Source organism: Panthera onca, chromosome C1, assembly GCF_046562875.1.
Source record: "Panthera onca isolate mPanOnc1 chromosome C1, mPanOnc1 haplotype 2, whole genome shotgun sequence".
NCBI lineage: Eukaryota > Metazoa > Chordata > Mammalia > Carnivora > Felidae > Panthera > Panthera onca.
Window position 1 is genome coordinate 152,969,534 of NC_138346.1, and position 27,253 is coordinate 152,996,786.

At 34.0% G+C, this 27,253-nt stretch overlaps 1 protein-coding gene across 19 annotated transcripts in view; it reads right to left on the reverse strand.

The window, feature by feature from the left end:
* Positions 1 to 27,253, reverse strand: part of ADGRL2 (adhesion G protein-coupled receptor L2) — a 625,339-nt gene that overhangs the window by 141,144 nt on the left and 456,942 nt on the right. For all 19 annotated transcript variants that reach the window (XM_060625624.3, XM_060625633.3, XM_060625635.3 and 16 more), the window contains one exon: positions 10,406 to 10,578. In XM_060625624.3, the coding sequence (XP_060481607.1) occupies positions 10,406 to 10,478 (73 nt within the window). In that variant the 5' untranslated portion in view covers positions 10,479 to 10,578. The remainder of the gene's footprint in view (positions 1 to 10,405; positions 10,579 to 27,253) is intronic.

Here is a 27,253-nt window from a genome sequence, read left to right on the forward strand (position 1 = left end):
CAATTTTCGCTATCAGTCAATTAACAGCACAGTTGAAAGAATGGAGTGACAGCTCTCAAAGACAAGCTTTCTGGTAAATAAAGAGGGATCACAGAATGTACCCTGAGTGCCATTAATGCAGGAAAAGTAAGAGCTTTTGAAAGCTAACAAGGATAGTCTCTATTTGCCTAAACTCTGAAACAAAGCAATGGATTAAATAAGCTTCCTGTTATAAGCAAACAAAAGAGAAAAGATAATGTCTAAACCCCATACCTGCAGGAGGAGTTCTGAAGGCATGCTTTCAACTCTTTCAATAGTGACTGCTAATCAGTGTGAACTGATAAACTAAATATAGTAAAAGTTAAAATTACTCTTGTAATATTTCAGTTTTTCAGTGTTGTGGCAGTAAATCATTCTTAGCAATAGTTTGTACCTCCCAAGAGAAACTGGGATTTTTAAAAAAATAGAGGCCTGTAGGTGTGTAACTTCTGAAGATCACTGGAAAGTTGCAGAGTTAGCATGACTTAATACTGTTTTTAATCTGCAATGGTAATGTAAAAAAAGCTGAAATACATTATTTTTTTCAATCAGCACCATTTAAGTTAAACAATGTGAAGCAACATATTTTAAAGTATATCTTAAATATTGTTGAGTGACAGCCTCATGAGGCAGGAAAATACACCAATGATCTGAAGCTATATGTCAAGTTCTACAGAAAGAAAAATGGACTGGCAGGAAGTAGACCTTGGCAAAGGGATGATCTCTGCAGACTTTCTTAGTTTCTCCAGCTGTAAACTGAAAAACTTCTATAACTACTAACCTCCAGTTGTGCTTCTAAGTCTATAGTTCTTCAATTCTACCAAAAACTAAAAACAAAAATACTTTGACCTCTAAGATACCTACAGAAAACTCTCTTTGTTTAAAATTTGCTATTTACTTACTTTCTATCCAGCTTTAAAATGCTGAAGAATCTAATAAATTTCACGTAGAAATAAATGTGATTTGTGATCTGTATTATCATAAATCTAAAATAAATCACATCAGTAATCTATCTTTATCTCTGACAGGAAAAGTAAAAGCAGATTATGTCCACTACTAAAAATAAATAAAATCTTTGATTATGTGTAATGCCACAAAGTAGAAAAATCATTAAATAACCTTAAGCAGATAAAACATCTTTAAGCTGTTTTTGATAACCAGTGTACATTCCAGTACTCTCATCCTCTACTCTCTCAGGAGGCTAACACGTCAGGGTATTAATGCAAAAGTGAAAATTACAACTCTTAGTTTTTCTAAATATGTGGACTTTGAAAAATTAGGAAAATATAAAGTTTTTCTAAATGGGTTAAGAAAATATACAACTTGGCCTTACATGATTTTATAATATTACTTTAAGTAATAAAGTAATATTGTAGTAAAATGCTATTAAAAATAATGTTTCCATATAACACAGAATGAAAGTAGGACAGATCAGTGGGGAACAGAAGGAAATATTAGGGAGAAAGGGTCAGGCTGCACTGTTGCTCAGGGATTTTTCAAAACAAATCATCAGATAAAAGGTCAATCGAAAGCATATAAAATTGGATTAGAAGCATAACCAAATATAAAAATGTTCAGTAAAAAGTTTCAAGATAGCTCAGTTCCTTTTTTAAATAAAATAAGTTATAAAACTGAAATTGATGTTTTTCTGTATTTCAACTGTGCTGTTAAGGTTAGAAACAAACCCTTTTGCACGGGTAGAAAATCACAGTCATGAAAAATCTGATTTTCTAGACTAAACATTTTTATAACCAAAACTCCTTGATTCAGATGTCCTCTCACAGGCCAGCAACCTCAGCATCACCTGGGAGTTTATTAGAAATGCAGACTCTTGAGGCCTATCCCAGATTACTGAGTCAGAATCTACATTTTAACAAGATCTCCAAGTGATTTACCTGTGCATTAAATTTCGAGTGGGCACTGCTCTACATAAACAAGATTAAAAACATCCAGCACGACTGCCTTAAATTTCTTCTTTTCCTGTACACATCTCTTCCTGACTCATCCTCTACCTGAACATACTGCACACTCTACGTTCCTAGATAAGCATTCCTGTCCTTGTACTGGATCCCATTTCTGCCTGGAAACAAACTCAGACATCCAACATATCTACTTAAAACAACAAAAAAAGAAAATCATAAAAAGTGCTTTCCTTAAACACTTCTCTTAAAATCCAAGATTGCTCTCTCCCCACTACCACCAGCAACAACCCCAGCCATCCTTTTTATTGTGTTTGACTAAGTTAAGAAGCCCTGACTCTTTCTTATAAACTTATTATATTGCCTCTAATCAAAAGCTAAATATTAGATGTATCTACCACCTGGTTTAGATTTTAATACTACAAAGAAAAAAAAGAAGAATCGGGAAGGGGAGAGAGAACTAATGATTAATACACACACACACACACACACACACACACACACACCACACACGCGCGCACGCGCACACACACACACAGAGATAGCTACAAAACAGTAGTAAGAAACATTCTATAAATACCCAGCAAAATAAATGAGAATTTTACTTAATCTCTTTTAGATTAAACCCATACGCAAAACAAACTCTGCTACCCTTGAATCCCTCTATTTTTTCCAGAAAACTTCTTGTGTTTCTTGACACTCTACAATTCCTAAAATTCAAACTTTATTTTTACTATGGGGTATTTTAATTGCTGCTGTCATGCTTTTTTTACTCATCTCTCACAAAATTGTTATCCCTTAAAAATGTAATTTATTAAATAGACTAGGTGCAAAAAAATAAGCAGATAAGAGAACTATTACTGGAATCAGAATAATGACATTTAATCATAGTTCAATCTGTGTAGAAAGAAGTGTTCATTTCTTTTTCTTTTTGAACTTAGTGTCCATTATGCTTTTATATGGGTATGTCTTAATTTTATCTACTTTGTTAGTTAAATTGATTCACACCCAATGACTTAATATTAGTTCACTTAAATTAATTGAGAACTCTCAACTAATAACAAAGTCAACTCCTAATGGCTTAAAAATTTAAATAAAAAATTTAAGTAAAAACACGGAGTTACAGAGAAATGCCAAGTGAATAAATACTTAACCAATATCAAGAAATGGACTTTTAAGCATAAAAATAATGGCAGATCTCACAAAAGAAAATAAATATGCATCAAAAAGTAAGAAAAGAAGAAAAAGAAAAGCAAATGAAGTAAAATATTGATAACTGTTAAATTTGTGATTATTTTGTAAATATTTAAAATTTTCATTAAAAATTAACCAGAACGAAATGAATTATAAGGCAAGCAATTGTTTTTTATAATAAAAATGACAAAGGGATATTATCATAGAGTTTGAAGAATAAGAAAAACTGCACCAACATACAAAAAATTTCACATCATCCAAAACCAGTTTTGAAGATGTCCACATGCCTGATGTAATAATCAAAATTCTAAAATTCTAGTCTCAGGAAATAACCAAATATGAAAGAAAAGATTTAGATAGATATTTACTATAGTTATACTTGAAACAAATTAAGTTCAAATAGCCAATAAGTAGAGACAGGGAATTAAGTCATTTTTGACATATAAATAATAAATTACCATGCTGGTCTTAGAATCCGTTATCTAAACATATAATGACATGGTAATACAGGTTATGATAATATAAATGAAAAACCAGAATAGAAAAGCATATGGACGTGAAGAACCTAATTTTGTTTCATATATCATAATTTTGTTTTATCCATATCAAGAGTGTTGGGAAATAAAACAAAAAAGAAGTGTGCTGTGGTAATATCAAGGTCCTAGAATTATGAGCAATTTTAAATGCTTATTCAACTTCCTAATTTTTTTATCTCTTCTCATGAGAACATATTACATTCAAAATCAGAAGGCGGGGGGAGGGGGGAAGTACTTTTAAGAAAAGAAAAGCCCTCCAAGCAAGAATAATGGCAGACATAAAAGTCAAACTCAGTAGAGTCCCATGCTGATAAGAAGGGATTATAAATGTTCTTTTTGCTTCCTGAAGCTCTGATATGGAATTCCCTTCTCAGTCTTACATTTTAGCCAAGAGATCCCAGGGCCGGGGCTAGGTATTCTCCTGGAATCACTTCTGTCAAGTTGACAAAAGGAGTTCAAGAATAGGGTTGAAAGATGTCATGAGATATTCACTAATCCACATTGATGTCTAATACATGTAGACCGCACGGCTGTCATATGTCATTCTCTGTCATGCAGGAGGTGAAAAGAAAATAAAGAGTACCATAGGGTACCAAGCATATGTTTCAGTAAAACATTCCCTTAGTAATGTGGCAGATAAATCGGTTCTTGGAGACATACCAGTTCTACATTAATACTCAGAAGTGCTCAATCATTTGTATCATCGTATTCTCTAATACCACAAACTAAATATACAGCATATAAAAAAGCGAAAAGGTATATTAATTCAAAGAATGAAGCAAAAGATTCATCAAAACTGAAATTAGTAAGAAGTAATTAACACAATTATTGTTTGGTGAAATTAAGATGCTTTCCATGTTTCCTGTGATTTTCATTAAGCTACTTTTAATAACACTGTTGATTCTTTCAAAACTATAACAATAACTGTGACAAATGCCTACTATGGATATAAAATCAATATTTCAAATATTTACTCTAGTATAGACAAGTTCATAACCTCTTTTAGTAAAGTATTATTTCATAACGACAGATTTATTTACTTAGCATTGGATACAGTCTTTTCTGTCAGAAAACAGGCTTGTAAAAATTAAACAGCCAAGCAATACAATGTTATTGAGGTCTATCGGGTGGCTATTGTGTGAGACACACTGATTTATAACACTTTTCTACCAGGAACAGAACTAGGAGTGCATCAACATAGACTGTGAATCAACAAACCTTTTCTGACACTGGAAAAGAAGCAAAAGAGAATGAAATAGGGTAGAGAGTGGGAAGAAAAGCAGGAAGAAAGTCTCAACAACCACGCACTGGAATTTAACCTTTAATATATGAAATATGGCATATGTTGACACTGAATATTGATACATACGATGACAAAAGTATATTCTACACTAACTTTACTAAAGATGCCAGTTCTTCTTATTAAGTTTAGTCTTATTTTTTCAATTTTGAGTCATATCCTGAACAAATATACCTTGTTCTTGAATCCTGGTAGTAACACTATAAGGCATTTGGTTTTTAGAAAATAAGAGGCAGTATTATATAATTTGTAAATGGCATTAATATTTTTATTTTAAAAACAGAATTACATCACTACCTATGCAGAAGAAAGCTGCTGCAGTCAGATTACCTTACACTCATATAATACAATAAAGTATCTTAAGAGCAATATAGTTAGGTACTTTTTCAAGGAGTAAAATCACATTGACCTGCACTAAACATATAAATAAAATCATTATTAAAAAAACAATGCATTGTTTTAAACCACTGTTAATTTACATAACTTGTGAATTTAAAAACTAAGGTTACATTTGAAATGCAGCCAACACAGATATGCTGTACAATTCCTATTAATTTAATGGGAGTTCTCACTCCCATTAAGTTTAATAGGTGTCATACGGCCAAATCTCCACATACCTGGCTGAAAATTTACCTCCTAGCTTTCAACTAATCAAAAATATCCTGAAGTGAACAAAAGTAGTCAATTTTGCTAGACTGGGAAATCCAAAGTCCCTACAGTAAGTCAATTCAGCATTTTCATAGCAATGGCCATGTAGTTATTCCCAACAAGAAAAAGAACAAGGTTATCACAATGAGAAGAGATAAATTGAAGCAAAGGTTTAGGAGCTCTGAAAACATTTACTCTTAACAGAAAATATGTACTGTTTCTTACAATCTGGAGCCAATTTTTCCATTTTTTTTTCCTTCTCAATATACTGTCGAGAGAGAGAGAGAGAGAGAGAGAGAGAGAGAGAATATCCTTTTTTAGAGCCTAAAATTATGCCCAAGGAGCTTGATCACACGAATAAAAAGCCATATGAGAAGACTAAATAGTAACTCCCAGTAATCAACTGGTTACTACTTCTGAATCACAGTGAATTCATAATTTCTTTTCAAAAACTTTTAAAAAAGTGACTTCATATCCACACCCATGCACCCCTACGCCTCACCTCAACCACCCACACAAAGACAATATGACAATGGTTAAGAGTGATACTAAGCAACATCAGCACTGTCCCTAAAAGTTGTCAGAAATGCAATGTTTGGGCCCCACTTCAGACCTTCTAGGTGATTCTGATGTTCCTAAGAACCACTATTATACTTTATTCCACACCATACTGTTCTCCATTGATTTTTTTCTCCACCACCACGCTCACCACTGTCTTGACATAGCTTATTCAATTCATATTCAGTCAGCTCAAGCATCATCACTTACAGCTAGAAGCCCTTCCTGGTATATATCCACTCATCCACCTACCCTTCATCCCAATGCTTCTGTGAATATCATCATCATGGCACTTACCACTCTGTTATTACAACAGTTTATTATCCTCTCTCTATTAAGACTATGACTCTCTGTAAAGATTTCCGTTATTTATGTAATGGATATAAAATGAGTACCTATTATAAACCAGGCATTGTTCTAGGCACTTGGGCACATTGATGAAATAAACACACAAAAATGATTATTGCCCTTGTGATGCTGACACAGTGTGTGTATGAATATAAATTTTATACATTTTTCTTATTATGTGTATGTAAATAAAAGAATGAATGAATAAAGGCCTGAATTATTTTCATCTTTCTTAAGTTTAACCTTGGGATAAAAGCAATTATTCCTTCCAAATTATGGAACAGTCCAAAGGAAATACATACATGCCCAAAATAGTTTTTATTTCATATTTAACCCCTGGATCTACTTTTTTCTGCCACTCAACTAAGCAAAAAGACCCTACAGCCAAACATCATTTTTAGTAAGGTATCACTAATACAAAAGTCATTGTAAAATATGCTTAGAGAATTAAAAGTACAATTAAAATTGGTAAGACGCTATTTCTACAGCAGTATTCTTAAATTTTCTCGATACATGTCAATGAATAGGTGAAGTTATATCTTGCATATCTAGCATTTTCCCAGGCATAATTTTTTTGAAATATGGATAAACAACAATGAAATTTAAGCTAATTAACTAAAATTTTGACTAATGAAATCTAATTAAATACTCACTGCATAAAGAATTCACCCTGAAATCCATTTTACTGACTTTGCTGAAGAACTGCCATTATTTGTAACTTGTCACTTGAGCAAGCCTTCACATGTCTGACTTAGGCTTGCCAGGGCTCCATTATATAGCATAATTTAATTCTCTAGGACACAAAAATTCAATTTACTTTCCTACTTACTGATACATGATTCCACAGTGGTTACTCTGCTTATAAAAATTGGCCAAAAGAATCAAAGCACATCAGTTTCTCAACAAAACTGGTTTTTGAAGGGTTTGAGATTAGTTCTCTAAGAATAAAATCAATTCTAAGAAAAACCTACAGAATATTTTGAAAGTCTTATCTTTTATAATCATTTTTTATTTGGAAATTCTAAACAATTTTCAAAAATACACAGGGGAGAGGAGTCTCTAAGAATAAATACAGCATTGTTCTTATTTCGCAGAAACAAGTAAATTTAATGGGTGAGACTTGATTCTTAAACACTAGTTGACAGAAGACAGAGATAAAGGGAGATAAGCTAATTCTAGCAATTAAACCTTTATATAATTAGGCTTTACTGTGGTAAAACTTAAAAAACAAAAGTGTTTAGTGGTTTGCTTGCTCTTTAATATGTACAGAAAACATGACATATTTATAATGTTCGTCTGAATATAAAACAAATGAGTCCTTGCAAATGTGGAAATTTACCTCTCATACATATAGATGTAAAATAAATCCAAAATTGTTTGGCCTTTAAAATAATATACTAAGGTGAAACACTATTGTAAAGAGGAGGAAAAATAGAAGCCCTGAAAAGGCAGGCCTATATAATACACAGGCTTGTTTTGTTTTAATCTTATTTAGGTACTATTGCTTAAAATCCAGGTCTGGTTTATATTGAAAAGCCAGAAGACAAGCAAAAGCAGGCTAAATACTGGAATGGCAATCATGGGTCCTCCGGCAAGCTTTTTCCTGCCTACTGCAGACCTCCACTGGACAGCTGCACTCAGGTTACTTCCCCTCCTAGGCCCCCGTAGGTACTTGAGGTTTCCAGCCCTGCACAATACCATGAGCTCCTCAAGAGCCTGAACTGTGCCTCCTGCACTGCAGAATCTTAAGCACCTGGCTCAATTTAGTCACTCAATGAATGAGAAAGAAAGGAAGAAACCATCTAGGAAACTCTACCTGAGTTTTATCTGTAAGAATCCGGAAACCAATACAAAAAGCGCTCATCTCTGTGAGATTTGAAAAGGGCTCTGAAGAAACTTAATGGCTGAATGGTTAAATTTATAACTCCTTTCCTGCATTCTCATACCTAACTTTGATTGGGTTTCTCTATAGGTGTTCACAGAATATTATCTGCTTTCTGGCAATAAAGGACTATCATGTCATGTAAAACTTTTCTAAGACAAAACCATGTGATGCTGGATCAGTACTCTAACAGTGTGCATTAAGTGCGTGTACTGTCACAGCTAGCAGTGTGGGCTCCTCCTAAGTTCTTTTTACCCGTAGGAGGGAACTGCTTCAAAAGCAACACCCCCTGGCCTGATGCGCCAAAAATGAAATTTCTCTTAACGGCAGATATGAATCTTGACCTGATAGGTGACACTAGAAATAAAACTGCAGTATCTCATGAAAAAGTCTCTCTCTGCTAGCCCCCCTGCTGAGTTAAGCTACTGTGCCAGCAAAGTGGTCTCTATCTTGATTGGAAAAATTTTCATTATGTGGACTAATGAGCCATTGGTCCACACCTGGAATCTTTTTTAAACGTATAAAAACATTCAAACATAGCAGCAGGAATTCAGTTAGTGCACCCCCCCACCCCGGAAAAAAAAAAACGATGTAAAATTATGGACTATATACACAAGATTTTCATTAACAATCCAAGCCAGAGATTCACATTATTAAACTCATTTTCTGCTTGTTGTCTATCATGACAGTACTATTCACTCAGACATACTACATTTTACTGTTAGATTTGATGTATCCTTCAAAAAAAAAAAAAAAAGATTTGATGTATCTTTCAATTCTGATGCACAGAGCAGTATCTTCTAAAAACAGAATCTTAACCCTGTTGTAACTTCTGAGTGTGACTTAAATCCAAGTGAACATTAACTACTTTCTGAATATAGAATTTATTTTAAAATATTTCTAAATTTGTTATTTATTTGAATTATATTATTAAGTTATGTCAACAGACTGAAAGTAGGGGACTGGGAGGGCAAGAAGAAAATGATGAAACATAATTTTGGAACAAGTAATTCAAATAAAATTCTTTCAGGAAAATTAAATTAACACTTTGAAGCTCATCACAAAGATGTTGGAAAAATAAGCTTCTACTAGTTCACACCATGCCTCTTTTTCTCCACCCATCGTTTTGTTAGTAGGTATGAAGTGAATCACTTAAAAGTACATATAAACCAATTTTTAAATTCTAAAATATTTTCTTCAATGATATTTAATTGGGACAAATAAAATCTATGCATGTCTCAGGGATTTTGTACTCTTCACAGATTTTACAAGATTAATCTATTTTCACACTGAATATATAACTGCCACTACTAAATAGCTATAAAATTAACATATCTTAGCTCTATATTAACTTCTGACCTGCTCTGTAAAAAGCACCTGAAAGGGTGTTATTTTCACATGAAAATAGTATGTAAGACTAAAGAAATAATGGATACCAGGAAATCCATATAGTAATTAATAAATGATGGTTCTGATTAATTGAGCCTCAAAAATATATTTACTTCTTTAAAAATCAGGTCCATCTTCAAAAAGATATAAATAAAATTCAAAATGAAGCACTACAAAAAATGCATATTCCAGAAGATATGAAAAAAAAATTAAGAGTTTTAGACCTAAACTATAACTCTACTCAAGAAGCAAACAAAACATGAAGTGCAAAAGTTGACACAAAATACTTTCTATTTTACTGGCATAAATTTAGTCAGTGTAAAGTATATACCAAAGCAAAGCTTTCATTTTCTCAGGATTATTTACAATAATATTATACAAATGTAAGTGAAATATAAATTCAGACTACTAGCGCTAGTTCTTCTGGACTACAACTGTGTGTAATGAAAATAATTCAACTAACAAAAAAAAGAATTTGACTTTCGGGAAATCTTTTTAACAGCTACTTTTTAAAATAATAAACCTCATTCTAGCCACTTCCATGTAGAGAAGATTGCATAGTTTAAATTAAGTTCGCCCAGATTTAAAAAATAAAATTTAAATTGCATCTTACCTTCTGTATTCGGTAAGAAGCTGATTATAATGACAAACCACAGACTTCGCATTCTGCAACCAGAAGACACCATTATTGATCCCTTTAAATATTTTCTTTGTATTCCTTAATGAATCTAGTTATAAATGCCCAGCTTCATCGAACCCAGCAGTCTGCATCATTGATCGTCATATCTGAAAAACAAACAAATCCATCATTTACTCTTATGGTCCTGCTACGTCACAAAAAATAAATGCAAAAATAATAACAGCCAGCAACTCTCTGTCTCTCCCTCCCGTCTCCTCCTAATTATAAAAAGATAAATGGTATATATTTTGATTCTATATCCAATATGGGAGCTGCTCCTACATACTGGATATCTGAGCTTTACATAAAGAAAATGATCAAAGCTCAAAAAATCATTTATAGATAACCATGACATATGAATTCATAGAATAGTTATGTAAATCCCTAATGACCATTTTTCTCCGAAAAGCTTAGGAAGTCCTAGAAAAATACACCTGTCTCCTTTGCCACATATCAGTCTTTTTATCAAATTACTAGCTTTAGCATATAAGCCTCTAATAAAATGTTATCAATACATAAATGTTTTTGTGTTTACTGATGATAACAGCAATATTATCTACTATTTTATCCTGTTATATTGTGGGTCAGATTAAAGATATAATTAAGCAGTTTATTTTTCTATACAAGGATGTACAATTTTTAACACATGGGTGTACATTAATTTATATAATAATGGCATTCCAGAACCACATTCTTAAACACCACGTATCAAATTGCTATAGCTATTCACACAGGGACTAGTTTAATAAACAGTCTCTTAACTATTTCAATGTTTTAGATTTTCATATGTATTTTTTATAGCACAATATATCTTAGTAAGATTAAACCTATATCCTTGACTAGGTTGGTCCATCCACTGGGACCCAAATAAAAACCTCAAGACCATGATGATTTTATCTCCAAGGTTGTCGCACATTTTTCTTTAAATGGGACCTGGAACCAAGTCTAATTCTGACTGGCCTTTAGAATCCAGTTCTTCAACTGGAAAGAATACAAAAACTTAAGGTGCATGACTTAATCAGTATTTCTCAGTTCCTAGGATCACATGAGACCAGGTTATTTGCTAATAGGTTCTACTGAAGTATTTCGCTTCTTTCTAGGGTAGCAAGAGGAATCAGAGTAAATACTAGCCTGACAATACACATAGAATGCAGACAGTTCTCAAATACATCCGGTCTCCTGGTCTCGCCTTGAGGGTGGAAAAATTACAAAATTTATTCTTTTAAAGAGATATCTTAACAGTTTCTTCATATTAACTTCCTGTAACTTTCTTCTAAGTAATACTCATACAAATTTTCTCAATCTACCCTTAATCTGCTGCAGATAAAGAGTTTTTAAAAGTGGAGTAGCGTAGTAAGGGGAATATCCCTTATTCTGAAGTTGTATCTATAAAAAAATAAGTCTTACATAATTTAGATGCTGACACTAAAGCATAAAGAAAATTTAGAAAACAAATTTTCCTAGATAACAATGGAGTTCTCTTTCACATTATCTAAGCTACTCTGCATTTGCTACACATTTTACATATCATATGTGGTTCTATTAGCAGTTTACTATATTTGACTATCAGTTCACTATATTCTATTATCAGTTCACTATGATATAACTTCAATGCAAAAGCAGCCATATTCTAAATAGTTGGGAATACTTATCACACTACAAAGTCACTACCTTGCATTACCAATAACCACAACAAAAAGAATGTAAAAAATTAATCTGAAGCTCTTATCTAGTATTTAAATATAAAGATCCATAAAATCACAGATGAAATTAGCAAGGTATTTCCATAATACCTTTTGTATAGCATTGTTTGTGTAGCATTTTGTTTTATCATGCCTACGATTTCAGAGATAAAACTACTTCCCTATACATCCCTCCATGACCCAGAAGAGCCCAATTTTTTACCTCTCTATGAAACTACTGAAGACATTTAGGTATCATGACAAAGGGGGTCAGAAATGGTATTACCCAGTTCTGAGAACACTTCAGATGATTGTCTGTCCAAAGAAATAAGACAAAAACAAAGTAAAGAGCAAACTTCCTCTCCTGAATGCCAAAATATAAAAAGAAGAATGACATATCAAAAATTAATCTGCTGCGGAAACATGGCACACAACTGTGTAGAAGTGGCTATCTCTCTACTCTTTTTTCACACAAAACTCCCAAAGACTATTTAAAAGACAAAACCAAAAGTAAACGTGTGGTTTACAACTGCTGTGGCAAAGTACCTGCCTTAAAACTGCAAGCTATTTTATACAAAGCATAAAGAGAAGTCAGAAAATTTCATGGCCCGTCACACTGGAAAGGCGAATCAAGGAACAATTTCTTATATCCTCCATATTGTTCAATGATCTGATCAAGCAATTAGAATGATTTTAATGTGTGGATGAGACACATTAATTAGTACAAGTAAAATGAAGTCAGCCTCTGGAATGCTCCTGATTTGAGCAAAAAGAACTCTAGCTGTCCAAGTTCTGCTTGTAATGAGCATTTTCATTTCAATGACATGCATACAGGCTGCTTGCCCACAAGCACAACTCTTGAACACATTTCCACTTTCTTAAAGCGATCCAAGATTAGTCTGTCTTCGGTCATCTGCTATTTGAAAGAGCCCTTGTTTGTGGGAAGAAAGGGAAGGAAGAAATCAGAGACTGATGACTGCCTTGTAGGAAACAGCTGCCAAGATAGGAAAACCTCTGTTACTAAGGGGAGAACGAGGAGGAAACCGCACAAGCAAGACCTCTTTTGTGGTCTTTGGCCAGGACAGATATTTCATGAACAGATTTTAACGATACTAAAATTTCAGCGTATTCTTAAGGTTTGAACGTGAAACACAATTTTAAGGTTTGAGAATGTGAAACACAATTCTAAAATTACACTGTAGTCAATTATGAGGCTTAGTATAAACGACTATTTCTAACAAACAGAAACCAGTTCTGGAATGCAATAAAATCATAGCTTCCTTTATGCAAATAAAGCTTATGTCCATCTGTCTGTGCAATAAGCAAAAACAGAATTAAATTCTTTTTCATTCTATAAGCTACATCCAATCACTTTCCATCAAATAAAATCATTTACAAAAATTCAAGCTTTAAACGCAATTTTGAAAACTAAGTCAAAAGATTTTACTGCTGTGATCCAAATTAAAAACAACCTTCCATTAAAAAAAGTTAATGAAATTTGAAATACTTAACAAACCACAATCAGTTAAGGGTAGAATGAATAAATAATCAAACATGGTGAAACTAATCTTAGGAAAAGCATTGCTCCTCATCAAAGTGGAGGCATAGGACATTCACAGGCATAAATGTAGCTAACAGACCCCTCCCTTCAAACTTCTTTTAACTACCTGCAAAATGAAGCTCAGTAAAACCTTCTAATGCAAAACAAAAACAAGGAACAAAATCAGAAGAAAGCTATTAAATTTCCTTTCAGAGAACAGAAAGATTAAGTAATTCTCCATATTAATAACCAGTTTTTCTTGGGATGCCTGGGTGGCTCACTCAGTTAAGCGTCTGACATCGGCTCAGGTCATGATCTCACGGTTTGTGAGTTCGAGCCCTGCATTGGGCTCTGTGCTGACACCTCAGAGCCCGGAGCCTGCTTCAGATTCTGTGTCTCCCTCTCTCTCTCTGCCCCTTCCCGGCTCACACTGTGTGTGTGTGTCTGTCTCTTTCTCTCTCTTAAAAATAATAAACATTAAAAAAATAATAACTAGTTTGTCCTTAGATTTTAGAAAACATTTTTCCAAGAACTCTGGTGAGGAATTGTGACTATAAAGGCAGCTCAAACTCCTCATAAAGCTAAGTAATGGTTCATTTCTTAATAAAACCCGAAACAGGGTAAACTATGATTTTTATGACCAAGATTTTTAAATATCCAACCCACTTCTAATGTACAATCTTGTTCTTACCCTTCAAATAAGAAGATTCAAACAATTTCATCCTAGTCCTATTGCTACCAAACCTAAGATTTTTTTTTTAAGATCTACATGTCCTCCTACTCTGTCATGTAAAAAGTCAATTAAAGCATCATTACTACTAACCCTTCCAAAGCCATACAAATGACTTCAGGAATATGCCTCAGCATTGTTTATATTCCAATACTCCTCAATGTTTTATACACTACTTACTTATACACTACTTAAGTAAGTAAGGTGCTCTCTTTAAAACAGTAACCTGCTGGGGCACCTGGGTGGCTCAGTTGGTTAAGCGTCCGACTTCAGCTCAGGTCATGATCTTGTGGTCTGTGAGTTCAAGCCCCACGTCAGGCTGTGTGCTGACCGCTCAGAGCCTGGAGCCTGTTTCAGATTCTGTGTCTCCCTCTCTCTCTGACCCTCCCCCGTTCATGCTCTGTCTCAAAAATAAATAAACATTAAAAATAATTTTTTTAAACAGTAACCTTATATTTATTAGCTGCATGAAACATCCCAGGCTTTAAACTGTCAACAAAATTAGGAAAATACTACTAATCAGTTTTAATATTCAGGTATTTATGTTATAGTACCAGGAAGTAACATTTAACCTCGTATGTGATGATGCCTGTCTGGCAAAAACAGAAACAGTTTGTTTATAACTATCAGTGAAATAAGACGATTAATAAGAGAAAAAGATAATTTCAAATTTTCAAAAACTGGTTAACTAATAAGGTTGATATTGTATTAAGAGTAAAGGCAATATAAAGATTCGTATCTTAAGCTTTGTCTTTGATTTCCATTCACGGACACTGAAGTATGGAGACCACTGGATGCTACACCCCAAACAACTAAAAGCAAGAGGAGAACAGGGAAAGAAAAACACCATCTAAACATGAGACCTACCAAAGCCACCCATCCTCGTTATTATGCACTAATGCTGTATACAATGAAACCTTAATGCTTCATTCCACGCACTAAATGTATGTCGGTGCTAAATGAAAGCCAAAGGAAGCTATACAAAATCCGTCTTTCTAATCTTATTTGTGCTATAAAATTATAATAATTATGGAACAGAATTTACGAGCAAAAGAGAGCTGTTCTTCTATATTTAGCCAAAACAAACAAAACAACAACAAAAAAGGATAATACTAACCCCACTGTGCCCCCGTGCAAAGGCTTAGAAGATGAAAAATAAAACACCGTTTCATTTCAATTTAAACCTCATTCAGGGTGTTCACTTTCTAGAAATATCTTATGCGCAATCCTGACAGGCCAGAATTCCCCCTTCTTGTTAACACCGGACAAAACATCGACACTCTTGGGAGTTTTCTTTCAGTAAGTTGTCTAAGTAAACCCTCGCTATTGCTAATCGGTGAGCTTATTTTAGCTCTAGACATTCAACGTTCTTTTGCGTTGAAGTTTATTTTCCTTCCCTTCACAGAGATTGTTTGGGGCTGGGAATGCTGACAGAGATCCTAAAACCATGCGGCCCATCACTGGTCACCACCCTCTTTCTCCATTTCATTTCTGTGGACACTGAAATCAAGCCCGGAGTACTTTAATTAAACTATTTCTGCCAAAGTCCCCTTAACATGCATCTCTGGTCTTACCCTTTACTGAAACTTCTGCACTGTGAAGAAATAAATTCTTCTAAGAGAAGTCTTAGAGTAGAAAGGAGAAGAGCTCGGGAATGCTCCTAGTAAATTACATCAGCAATCCGCTAGAACATCGACGAGCCATGCTGAGCATGCAAAAAAGGCCTGTAACTGTGGGCGCTGGAGACAGAGCGCGGGGCAGTCCGCCATTCTCTTCATTAAAATCCTTCCAGTTGAAATAATAAAAACAAATTGCTGTCATTCTCAAACCAATGTAGGGGCCATTTTATGACTGAACATAAACTTGCAAATTGAGTCTCAAAAGAAAAAAAAAAAAAAACACAAAGTACATGCCCCGTTCAAAGTATTACCATACAGATCATAAAAAGTTGATGGCTTCCCCAACTTTTCTACCAAAAAAAAACCCTCATAAATATGGTTTTTTTAAACATTTTGTATATATTGTTAAGTTATAATCCACCTACAATACGAGAAGTTAGCTTTTTCCCCATTTGGGGGAAAGGGAAAGCTATTTTTTTTCAAGTTTATTTATTTTTGAGAGAGACAGAGAGAGCATCGAGCTGGGGAGGGGGCAGAGACAGGGAGAGAGAGACAGAATTCCAAGCAGGCCCCACGCTGACAGGCTGACAGGGCCAGAGGAGGGGCTCTATCTCACCAACAGTGAAATCATGACTTGAGCCAAAATTAAGAGTCTGACGCTCAACCAACTGAGCCACCCAGGCGCTCTGGGAAAGCTATTTTTAAATGGCGGCAGTCTCCAACTTTAAGACATTTCCTTATAACTTTTAACTTCTAGTAGTCTAGAATTCTGATGCAAGTTTTTTAGTGAAATACAAATTATGGGTACTGCAACTGGAAATTATTTCTTGAGTGCATACTATGTATGAAAGAAACACTCTATTAGACAGGTGTCACTAATCTTTTATTAGGTCACTATTATAAAGATCAGAAATCTGATCTTCATAGTTGAAGTTATTCAGCTAGCAAGTGGCAGAGCTTGAATTTTTTTTTAATTCCTTTTTCTTTTTTGATGTTATTTTTCCATTTTGAGAGAGAGAGAAAGTGCACACATGAGCAGGGGAGGGGCAGACAGAGGGGGCAAGAGAATCCCAAGCAGGCTCTACACTATCAGTGCAGAGCCCGATGTGGGGCTCAAACTCACAAACCATGGGATCATGACCTGAGCCAAAACCAAGAGTCTATGCTTAAGAGACCCTCACCCCTGGGAGATTACATTCTATTTCAAAAATAACCCTTTCTAATAAAAAGCTATACTTGCCTGGCACACAATTAGGCATAAACAGTTTACCTATATGACTTCAAGAAATCTTCACAACAACTTGAGGAAATATATATTATTATCTCCATTTTGCCTTGAAATGAGAATACTTAACCTGTTTTTAAAAGACAGTAAGTCAATACCAGTGTTGGGATATAAACCCATATTTATAAAACCAGTGTTGGCAATAAACCAATTATTGCCACTAATTAAGAAGTTCAGAAAACTTACTTTATGTTTTATTACCTTTCCCTTTAAAAAAATGGAAATATAACAAAAGCATTTTGGGACTGTAAAAATGACAAAATACCAAGAGAATAATGAGCTGATTTTCAAAATGTTTACATTAGTAAAACTAACATCCCTTAGGTAATGATAGCTAAAATTTAACTTAATTTTTAGTATTTCCAGTCAAGCTATCTTAATTTCATTCATTTACGGTGCTATTTAAAATAAAAAATTATTCTAAACTGATAATTCTTAACAGCCAAAATACCAGAGAAGTCACTTGTAAGTTAAAACAATAAATTTAAGTATTTCTTCCAATTATAATTAACAATGAATCTTAAATAGTCCTGGAAAGAATGTTTTCACATTAACATCTATAATACTATAGACTAATCATTCATTGTTCAGGCAAATAGAAAAGAAAAAATCCATTGTTGCTCATGAGATTCAATCTTATGTTTGGCTCACTGCACTGGATCCTTTGTTCATAAATCATTGTTACTAGTCATTCCCTGGATCAATATTCAGATTCCCTCTTGGTCTATATATACAACCACTAAATGAAATAATAATGACCCAGGATCTGTCGTATATTAGATCATCAATATCATCAGAGGTTTCTTAGAGATAATTAGGTAATCTGAGTAAAATATGTCGTTATCTTAAAAATAAATATGAAAAATTACTATAAATACACAGTTAAGAAGCGGAAGAAAATTTTGTGAAGTATATAGCACAGAGCATTTTGTAATCAATAAATGATACAACTCATTTACAAGCTATGTCAATATATACAGTATCATCTAAACTTGCAATTTTTACTTCTAAAATAGATAATATTAACACTATAAATGCATGTCTGTCAATTTGTCAATGAATATCTAGTGATTACAGACTAGATATTTTTGATATTGAGTACTGAAAGAAGTGCTACTTATTTGTTAATTATTTTCTCCTTATATATTATTAATTGAATTATAATTATAATATAGATTAAGATATGGTTGCTACCTTCAAAAAGTTAATAATCTTCTTAGGAGAATTAAAAATAGAAGAAAATAGTGCACCTGACTGGCTCAGTTGAAATAGCATGTGACTCTTGATCTCAGGGTCATGAGTTCGAGCACAACATTGGTTGTAGAGATTACTTAAATATTTTTTTAAAAATAGAAGAAAATGACTAAGACCCAAAATACGCACTAATAATTGCTACACTCCCCCAAAACTCAATGGTATTAAGTGTATTTCTTACCAAAATAATGAGAGAAAAGGTAAATAAAAGCAGTTTCCGGACCTGTGTTTCCCTTGAGATATGTACCTAGATCGACCAGCAGCATCTGGATGGAGAGTCCAAAATTGAGATCAGGAGCACATTCTGAAATCCTATCTTCACCTACCACTGCAAGGGTTGGGACAATTCACAAATATGTAGTCCTCAAGTTCAGCAACTTGAGCGGAGGAAGGCACAATGAATCTACTATTTCATCATTTCCCCAATTATTCCAATTATATGTTTACGGTCCTGATTCCATCTTAAGGAATCTTGAAGAAGATTTTTAGGAGCTACTGCAACACGTTTCACTAAGGGCTTGTCCTTTCTACCAAAACATGTCTCACCAATTATTCTAATAATTCACATTAAAAAAAATTACATCTAGGGGCGCCTGGGTGGCTCAGTTGGTTAAGCGTCTGACTTTGGCTCAGGTCATGATCTCACCTTTCATGGGTTCGAGCCCCACGTCGGGCTCTGTGGCTGACAGCTCAGAGCCTGGAGCCTGCCTCGGATTCTGTGTTTCCCTCTCTCTCTCTGCCCTTCCCCCACTCTCTCTCTCTCTCTCTCTCAAAAATAAGCATTAAAAAATTAAAAAAAACACCTAAAGGAGTTGCTATTTCAGAAAAACATTTTTGAAACCCATTTATACATTATTACATTGGCAATCATAATAGTAATAACCTGAGACTTATGCAGTTCACATATTTCACACTCTGACTTCATGGGAAAACTACACATGATCTAAAAACAAGATGACATCAGGGATTTCTTCCAAAAAGAGCAAGTTCTTGTGCCTTAGCCAGGGTTGCTTTCCATCAAGCCCTATGTTCTAAACCATATCAATCTACGTCTCTAAGCAAAACGGATGATAACTGCATTTTATTGTGTTATAAAGAAAAGGAATATATCAATTATTTCTGAAGGTAAATTAATGAACAACATTAGAAATAAACTTGTAGTCTAAGTGAAAGAACTGAACCGACTCCTACTTCTGTTCTTAGATTCTGCATGGTTGGTATGGTTGACTCCTCTAGAAAGCATTAGGAGACTTAGGTGGGAAAGCAAGAGAAACAATCATGGACAAACTATTAAGAAATAGTAATGGACTGAGTTATTCTGAATGGTTGTTAAATATAAAAAAAATATAGCAAAACCTTTATTAAGAAATTAAAATAGATCAAGTTTTATGTGTTAGTGCTTTTTTGACTACTCAATCATGGAGTGGGGGTTTACAAAAGGTGGTTTTTAGAAACTTTAAAGTATAATTTTATGGCCTCTATTAAAATTTCAAATAATATTAAAGTGGTAAGAAAAGAATGATGCTTAGTAAGAAATGTAGGGTATAAAAAGCTGAGAAAAACTGAGTAGAAGCTTGAATTGTTTGCCAAGACTCTGATTTGGTAAAACACTAATGTATTTTTGTAATATTTCAACATTTAAAAACTTTTTCCAATTCAGAGAACTTTGAGGAAAATACATCCGTTGTTGCTGGGCCGTATATACAGAAAAGCAAAAAGCTGTACTTAGTAACTACCACTGATAATAACTAGTGAGTGAGTTCAAATCTTGTAAGCTAAATATTATCAATAATATTCCATTATGTATGGAAAGACTACAAGTAAGGGATTGTGTAGACCGATGTTACAGAGCAGAGATCAGAAAACTTTGTCTATAAATGACCAAACAGAAAATATGTTAGGCTTTAAGGACCCATAGGCTCTCCCATTGTAGCATGAAACCTGCCACAGACAATGAGTAATGAATGAGCATGGCTGTGCGCCAATAAACTTTACTACAAAAACCAGACAGCCAGCTACGGTTTGCCAACACCAGCTATGGATGAACTGGCACAGGATGAAGATAACTAAATGCAGTTCAGTCAAGTAATGAACTGACCAATAACTACCGATGTCTGCCAAAATAATCAAACCAATTTTAGTCTGTTATTTTACGAAATTAATTTAAATGTTAATGTAAAGGTAAATTAACCCTGCTGGAATGGGAAAAATAGAACAAAGCAACATTATACTGACCAAAACAAATTAGTATTTCACTGTGTGCGTATAACAAAGCCATATGTACAGCTTACGGTGTCTGGGGAGAAACTCCAGAAAAGAAAATAAAGGACACTGCCACAGTAACCTGTCTTGCTACTCTGTTTGGCAGGGGAGAATGTAAAACCAATCAAAACAGTAAGTAATGGAAGACTGAAAAGTAATGAGGTTTGGACAAGACCCCTGAGGTATTCTACCATTAGCATGATGGTTTCAAATAGCTGTTGGTGAAAGTGGCTTCAGACTCCTGAAATTTCTGTCACCATTGCTACTCGCCCATATGAAATACTGGATATATCCCAGTTCCACACTGTATTCAACAGGAAACTGCTAAATTCTAATTTGCTGAATTTCTGCTAGAAAGCTAACAATTGTACAAGGCCAAAATCACCCATCTGATTCCAAAAAAGTTATGAAGTCACAATAAATGCACACATTTCTTTTAGAACATAAGTATTTTTACAGCTTTCCAACTGACTATATCTAGGTTCTCCCCAACCAAAGTATCTTGAATGCTACTAATACAGTAAATATATGCATTTTCTGCAATCAGATGTTTCTTAAAATTGAATAGTCATGCTATAGCATACCAGAAGAATGACATTTTTCAGCTACAATTAATAGGTATCACATTAAAATACATGAAGGCTAAACTTTTCTATCAATACTATATATAAGACAAAAGAGTGGAGAAGGTTACAAATTTTTAATAAGAGCATTATATTATGGTAGTAATAATCTAGGTGTTTTACTGGAAGTGAAGTGGATTACTGTAAATGAAAATTTAAAATGTCCTTTCCATTTCACAGATAACACAAAATGACTTTTTTCATGTCTCTAGCGATAAGGATAAATTTGCCACACATTTAAATGGTGCCTTCACCCTTCCCACTCTGGCTCATGAATTAATAATTCAGTGACATTAATACAAGAAGATAAATGATAAAAAGGTTAAGGCGCATGGGCCAACCGTACACACATACTTCTTTTAGCACAGTTAATACTTCTCTGCCAATTATAGCTAAAACTTTTTAACAGTTTTCAATAGCATTCTTACAATCTAAGTAGCAGCTTATGCACACACAATTTCACACAATTCAGGCTTAATAAATCTCCTGCTGGCACCAAACAATCATTCTAGGGGATTAAAGTGCAACATCTGTTAACATTAATAATGTTTTATATAGTCATATGTATTAAAGAAGCCTCTACTCCATTATTAGTCTCCTAAAAAACCTTCTAGACCAATATACTGATTTAGCATGAATTATACATATATCCTTCAATTGGTGACTTACAACAATAAAGAAATATATTCCTATGAAATGGCAGAAGAAAAAAAACATCGCATTCCTTGTGTAGTAACAAATTTTTTTGAGCCAAAGTTACTAAATGTGTTCAAGTGTGCGTGGTCAGATATATGCATGCAAATGAAATCAGCTCAGTCTCTAATAGTTTTTAAAACCAAAATCCTCGGTAGCATTACTCATGGTAAATTTCGATGAACCAGTGTTCTGTAAATACAAAGCATACTTCAGATTTAAGGTGGCACACATTCACTCACTGTTGATTTGACTCTTTCTCTGAAATGTCTTAATCTTCTCTCATTGTTATTCCCAGGGCCCTAACCCCTTCTCTCTAAACTTGTGCAAAAGTCACAGGTAATCCCTCACCTTCCATCCAGCTTGCTAACTTCCATTGGACTGATTTTCCTAATTTCACTCTCCAACATAAAAATGTGTAAACCTGGAACCAACCCCAGAGATTACTTCATACATGAGACAAAGAAAGCACTTAGGAGTATGACTTGACAAAGGCAGTTCGCAGAACTGCTGATTTAAAATTTTTCCGTGAGTACATGTATTATGATCTCGCTATAATTCAATTATCACAACAAAACTAGTATCTCTATTTAAACAATAGGGAAATTACAACTAGAGGCTGAAGAAAGGGTGATAAATGAAAAGTTTAACAAAACTAAAAGTGGCAAAAAGCACAACTAGGAGTAGAATCCAAATAGATCTAATTTCAAAAATACTTAATCAAAACGCTCTGCTTCTCTCCAATTTACTTGCTCAGTAATTCTGGATATGCTTTTCAAACTGACTTTTACCAAGGTACCCATATACAGAGCATTTCCCTCCTTTCCACCTAAGGAGTTTTATACAGATTTGATAAGTTTAAAAGCCACCTAAACCAGAAAGCCAACCTGACCACCTCAAAGTGGAAAATCCTTTCCTTCCACAAATTCCTCTGGCCGTCATCTGCATCATTTGTACAGTTGATGATCTTGGATCATCTTAGGACTCCTCTTCAATTAAGCTTTTAAACTGTTTTTAAAATCTCTTTTGTCCAAATTTTCAATATGTATCTTTCTTCAATATAAGTCTCCTCAAAGCAAACCAATAAACTCCCAATATTCATACTTTGTGCTAGGCACCTACTGCCAGCAATACAAAAATGCACAAGATAAGGAAATGAGACACAGGCACAAATAACTGCAAATTACTTTAATGTGATTAAGAAGACTAAGTGCTCTTTGCAAACCATAGCTTTTGCCTATCACTTTAATTGAGTCTGATATGTAGCATAATAGCCTAGTGATTAATATAGTGAATATACAATAAACTAAACAGGTTTCTGGAAATTATGACTTCTTTAAATGTTTACTTATTTATTTATTTTGAGAGAGACAGAGAGAGAGAGGAGAGTGCAACTGGGAGGAGGGGCAAAGACAGAGAGGAGAGAGAAAATCCCAAGTTGGGCTCAACATGGGACTTGATCTCAGGAACCATGAGATCATGAGCCAAAGTCTGACACTAAACTAACTGAGCCACCCAGGCGCTCCCAGAAATGATCACTTTTAATGGTTTTCTTTTATAGCAAACATCTAAGCTTGAGAATGACCATCCTTCGTTTATTTCCTGTTCTTCCTCTAAAAATTAGTAAGATTCAATTTTTGGACCACAAGAAGCTTACTTACCCTCATGTCTCTTTCCTGGCATACTTATGATGTTCCTTCTGCCTGGAATCCCCTCTGCAACCTGTTTCTTGGCCAACTACTATTCTTCTTCCAATACTCCGTTTAGGCCTATCACTGGACATACGAACTCCCTCCTTCCCCACCAATCCTTACCACACACACCAAAAGAGCATTGTCATTTGTGACCACAGTACAATGTGCTATATCACAGAGTATCTCAAGTATCATTTCAAATTATTGTGAGCTAACTGAAAACAGAACCCATGGCTTTCACATCTATAATCTCAGTGCTAGGCAGCCTTACATAATGTTTGGCAAATAGCACATAACGTTTTTGACAGAAAGAAAGGAACACAGGGAAGAAAGGAGAAAGCTATGAATGAATACATTGAACCACTGATGTGAAGTAAAAGAACATGAATGGCGGAAAGGATAAAGAAAAGTGAATGGGATTCAGAAACTTAAGTGTGAAAGGAACTTTTTTTCTTTTTAAGTAGAAACAAACGTTAAGATCTCCCAGAGTAGGGATTTTCAAGGATTTTTTTTCTACACACAACTTTTTGTTTAATTAAATGTTTAATTAAATATTGAGAATGCCTATTGAAAAGACAAAATAAAAATGAATGTTTTTCAGAAAGTTTAACTTACCATTGTTTGGCATAAAATACCTTCTTATTTTGATCACATATAGAAGCCAAATAAACTGAACCTCCTCATGATAAAAGTGAAGCAGGAAGGTCACAGTTAGTGGGAAACTAAACCTGGCACTCAGCTCTAACCAAACTCCATTGAAATAATCCCTTGATGAAGTTTTTCTTTAAAATACTTAAAAATCTGGCTCAGTCAGTTAAGCGTCCAACTGGACGCTTGATCTCAGGTCTTGATCTCACAGTCGTTGAGTTCAAGCCCCGCGCTGGTCTTCATGCTGGGTGTGAAGCCTACTGTCAAAAAATTAATGAATAATAAAATAAAATACTTAAAAATCTAATGGAATCTATGAAAACAATTTTTAATTTTAAATATTTTAAGCTTTTCAAATATCACAAAACATGAAGTCATATGAAAACTATGTTAAGTATGCCTGATAAATTTGCTTTTAAATAAAAACAAGACTGGGTAAATTTTTAAAAAATGGACATTTATTTTCAAAGTACACTAAAAATACAAGAAAACTTTTTTTTCTGTAGAACTTTTTGACAAGGTAGGCTTCCACAGCTACACATTTGCCCAGCAATATTTTGGATTTGGAGAAAATACTATTTCCATCCGTAGAAGTTCTCTTAAAAGTGAAAGTTTTAAAATAGAGGGCAACACACTTTACCACTATTCTGAGCAATGAATGGAAAGATTAAAATCCACACCTCTTTTCTCCTCCAAAATTATGGGACTGACATTAGTACTCCAATTCAACACCAATTTGGGTGCTTATATCTCACCTCTAGATGAAAAGACTGTAAATTTCATACTGGGAATTACACTTCAGTCTCTCCTTGCAATTACGGTATCTGATATCACCTATAAAGCACGTGGCATTGTAGATTATTTTCTCTCTGATATTTATGTTTTACTGTAGTTGCTGAAAAACCATGGCAACTTCCAAATTCTAACTTTCCACCCTCACTCAGACCAGCATTTGCAATTTAATCGACTTTAATATACGGATCAAACATTGATAATAAATCTAAGCAGCCTGTTTGCAGAAAGATATCTGAATATTAAATATGAAATTTAACAGGTTTTAATAATTAGACTCTGTAAATTGCATAATACATATATATATGTCCGTCCCAATTTGGGAAGATGCACTTCTCACATAACACTCGTCAAACTAAACACAAGAAATTGTTCTGGCATTTACTAAATTAAAATCTTGAAACCCTACAGCTACAATGTGCAAATGTAGATCTTATTAATACTCTAAATCAAGCCATAGTTTTTATTCAGTTTCATATAATGCAATTTACAGTAGTCTTCTGCTGTAAATGCAAGAACACAATGAGATTTTAATCGGATTCTACTGTTAGTCACTAGAAGACATTTTGGAAGGTAAACAACCATCACCCCCCCAAAGACGACTACCATTTCATAATTAAAAGATAAAAGTAATCCACCTGTGATTCCACTGAGGAAAGAACTGTGGAAGAATGGCTCCTTACGTACCAGAAAATGTTTCTAATGCTAAAATTTAGGATACCTTTAACAAAGCTTATACGAGATACTACATACTATTTTTTCACAGTTTGCTAAGTGACTAGATGGTTACAACATGGATTTGTTAAAATATCTTGTCACAGTAACAATTTTTCTTTAAATATTTTATCTTATGACCATTAAAATGTCTTTTTAAACATTTCTATTATTTTTTATGATTTCCTTTACCACCTAACAACAAAAATTCACACGATAGTATCAACACCCACATTTAATTAACTTCCCTTTATTTCCTGTTGATTACCTTCTGCAAATCTATCTTCAGCATAACTGGTCAACCAGTGGAAAAAAGAAGCCAGCCTTCATACCAGGACACAGTTCTGACAAGTCTCCTCTACCGACTTCCTTTTAAAACTGTCAATATATGGGAGGATCCTAATCTTTGCGATGACTTGGGGGCAGGGATTTTGAGCTGTGATTGTAGGTCAGGGAGAAGAACTACAAAAAAGAATTCTACTTGCATGTTTTCCATATGGTAATTCAATCAAACATCAGATTACAAAAGTAAAATGAAGAAAATATTGATCTTTTTACTTAATCACACAGTAAAAGTGTAAAGATACTTTCAGGTGGGTGGGGAGGCATCAACATTTCTTGTTTTCATTGTCAGAACACCAATATTGATAAAGACAAATCAGATCAATCACTGATTTATGTTCTAAAGAAGATAGCAACACAAATAGAAAACCCTGAGCAGAACTTTAAAAAAGTAGGAAGAGAGAAACTCCGAACAAAAGTAACAAAAAATAAAACAGATCTAAAGAGTAAAAATGATGCCAAATAACACGAGCCACTTAAACATATGAACCAATGTGAACGAAATTTAATCCGTATCAATAAAGATAATATTAATAATAAGCATTTACTGAGAGCTTTCCATGTATGAAGCTCTATTAAATTCTATGATAACAGCATCACACAATTTTTCTCTATTATATGGAAGTAAGAACACTTTGATACCACTGAAAAATCAGTATTAACTCTTTTATTATTACCATTATCTTTCTTATGTCCATGAAAGGAATCTGAAACTGGTTAGGTTCTAGCCCAATTTATTGTGATCTTCATTATAATAAATGATAACTGCTTATTCGAAAATATATTGAAAGTCTACTCTGGGTTAATAACTGATGATATATGCTGATAGGTGCGTCTGGTTGTTGTTCAGCCTTGTCACCCATAATTAACCACCTATAAAACCTAGAAGTTATTGCTGGGTTTA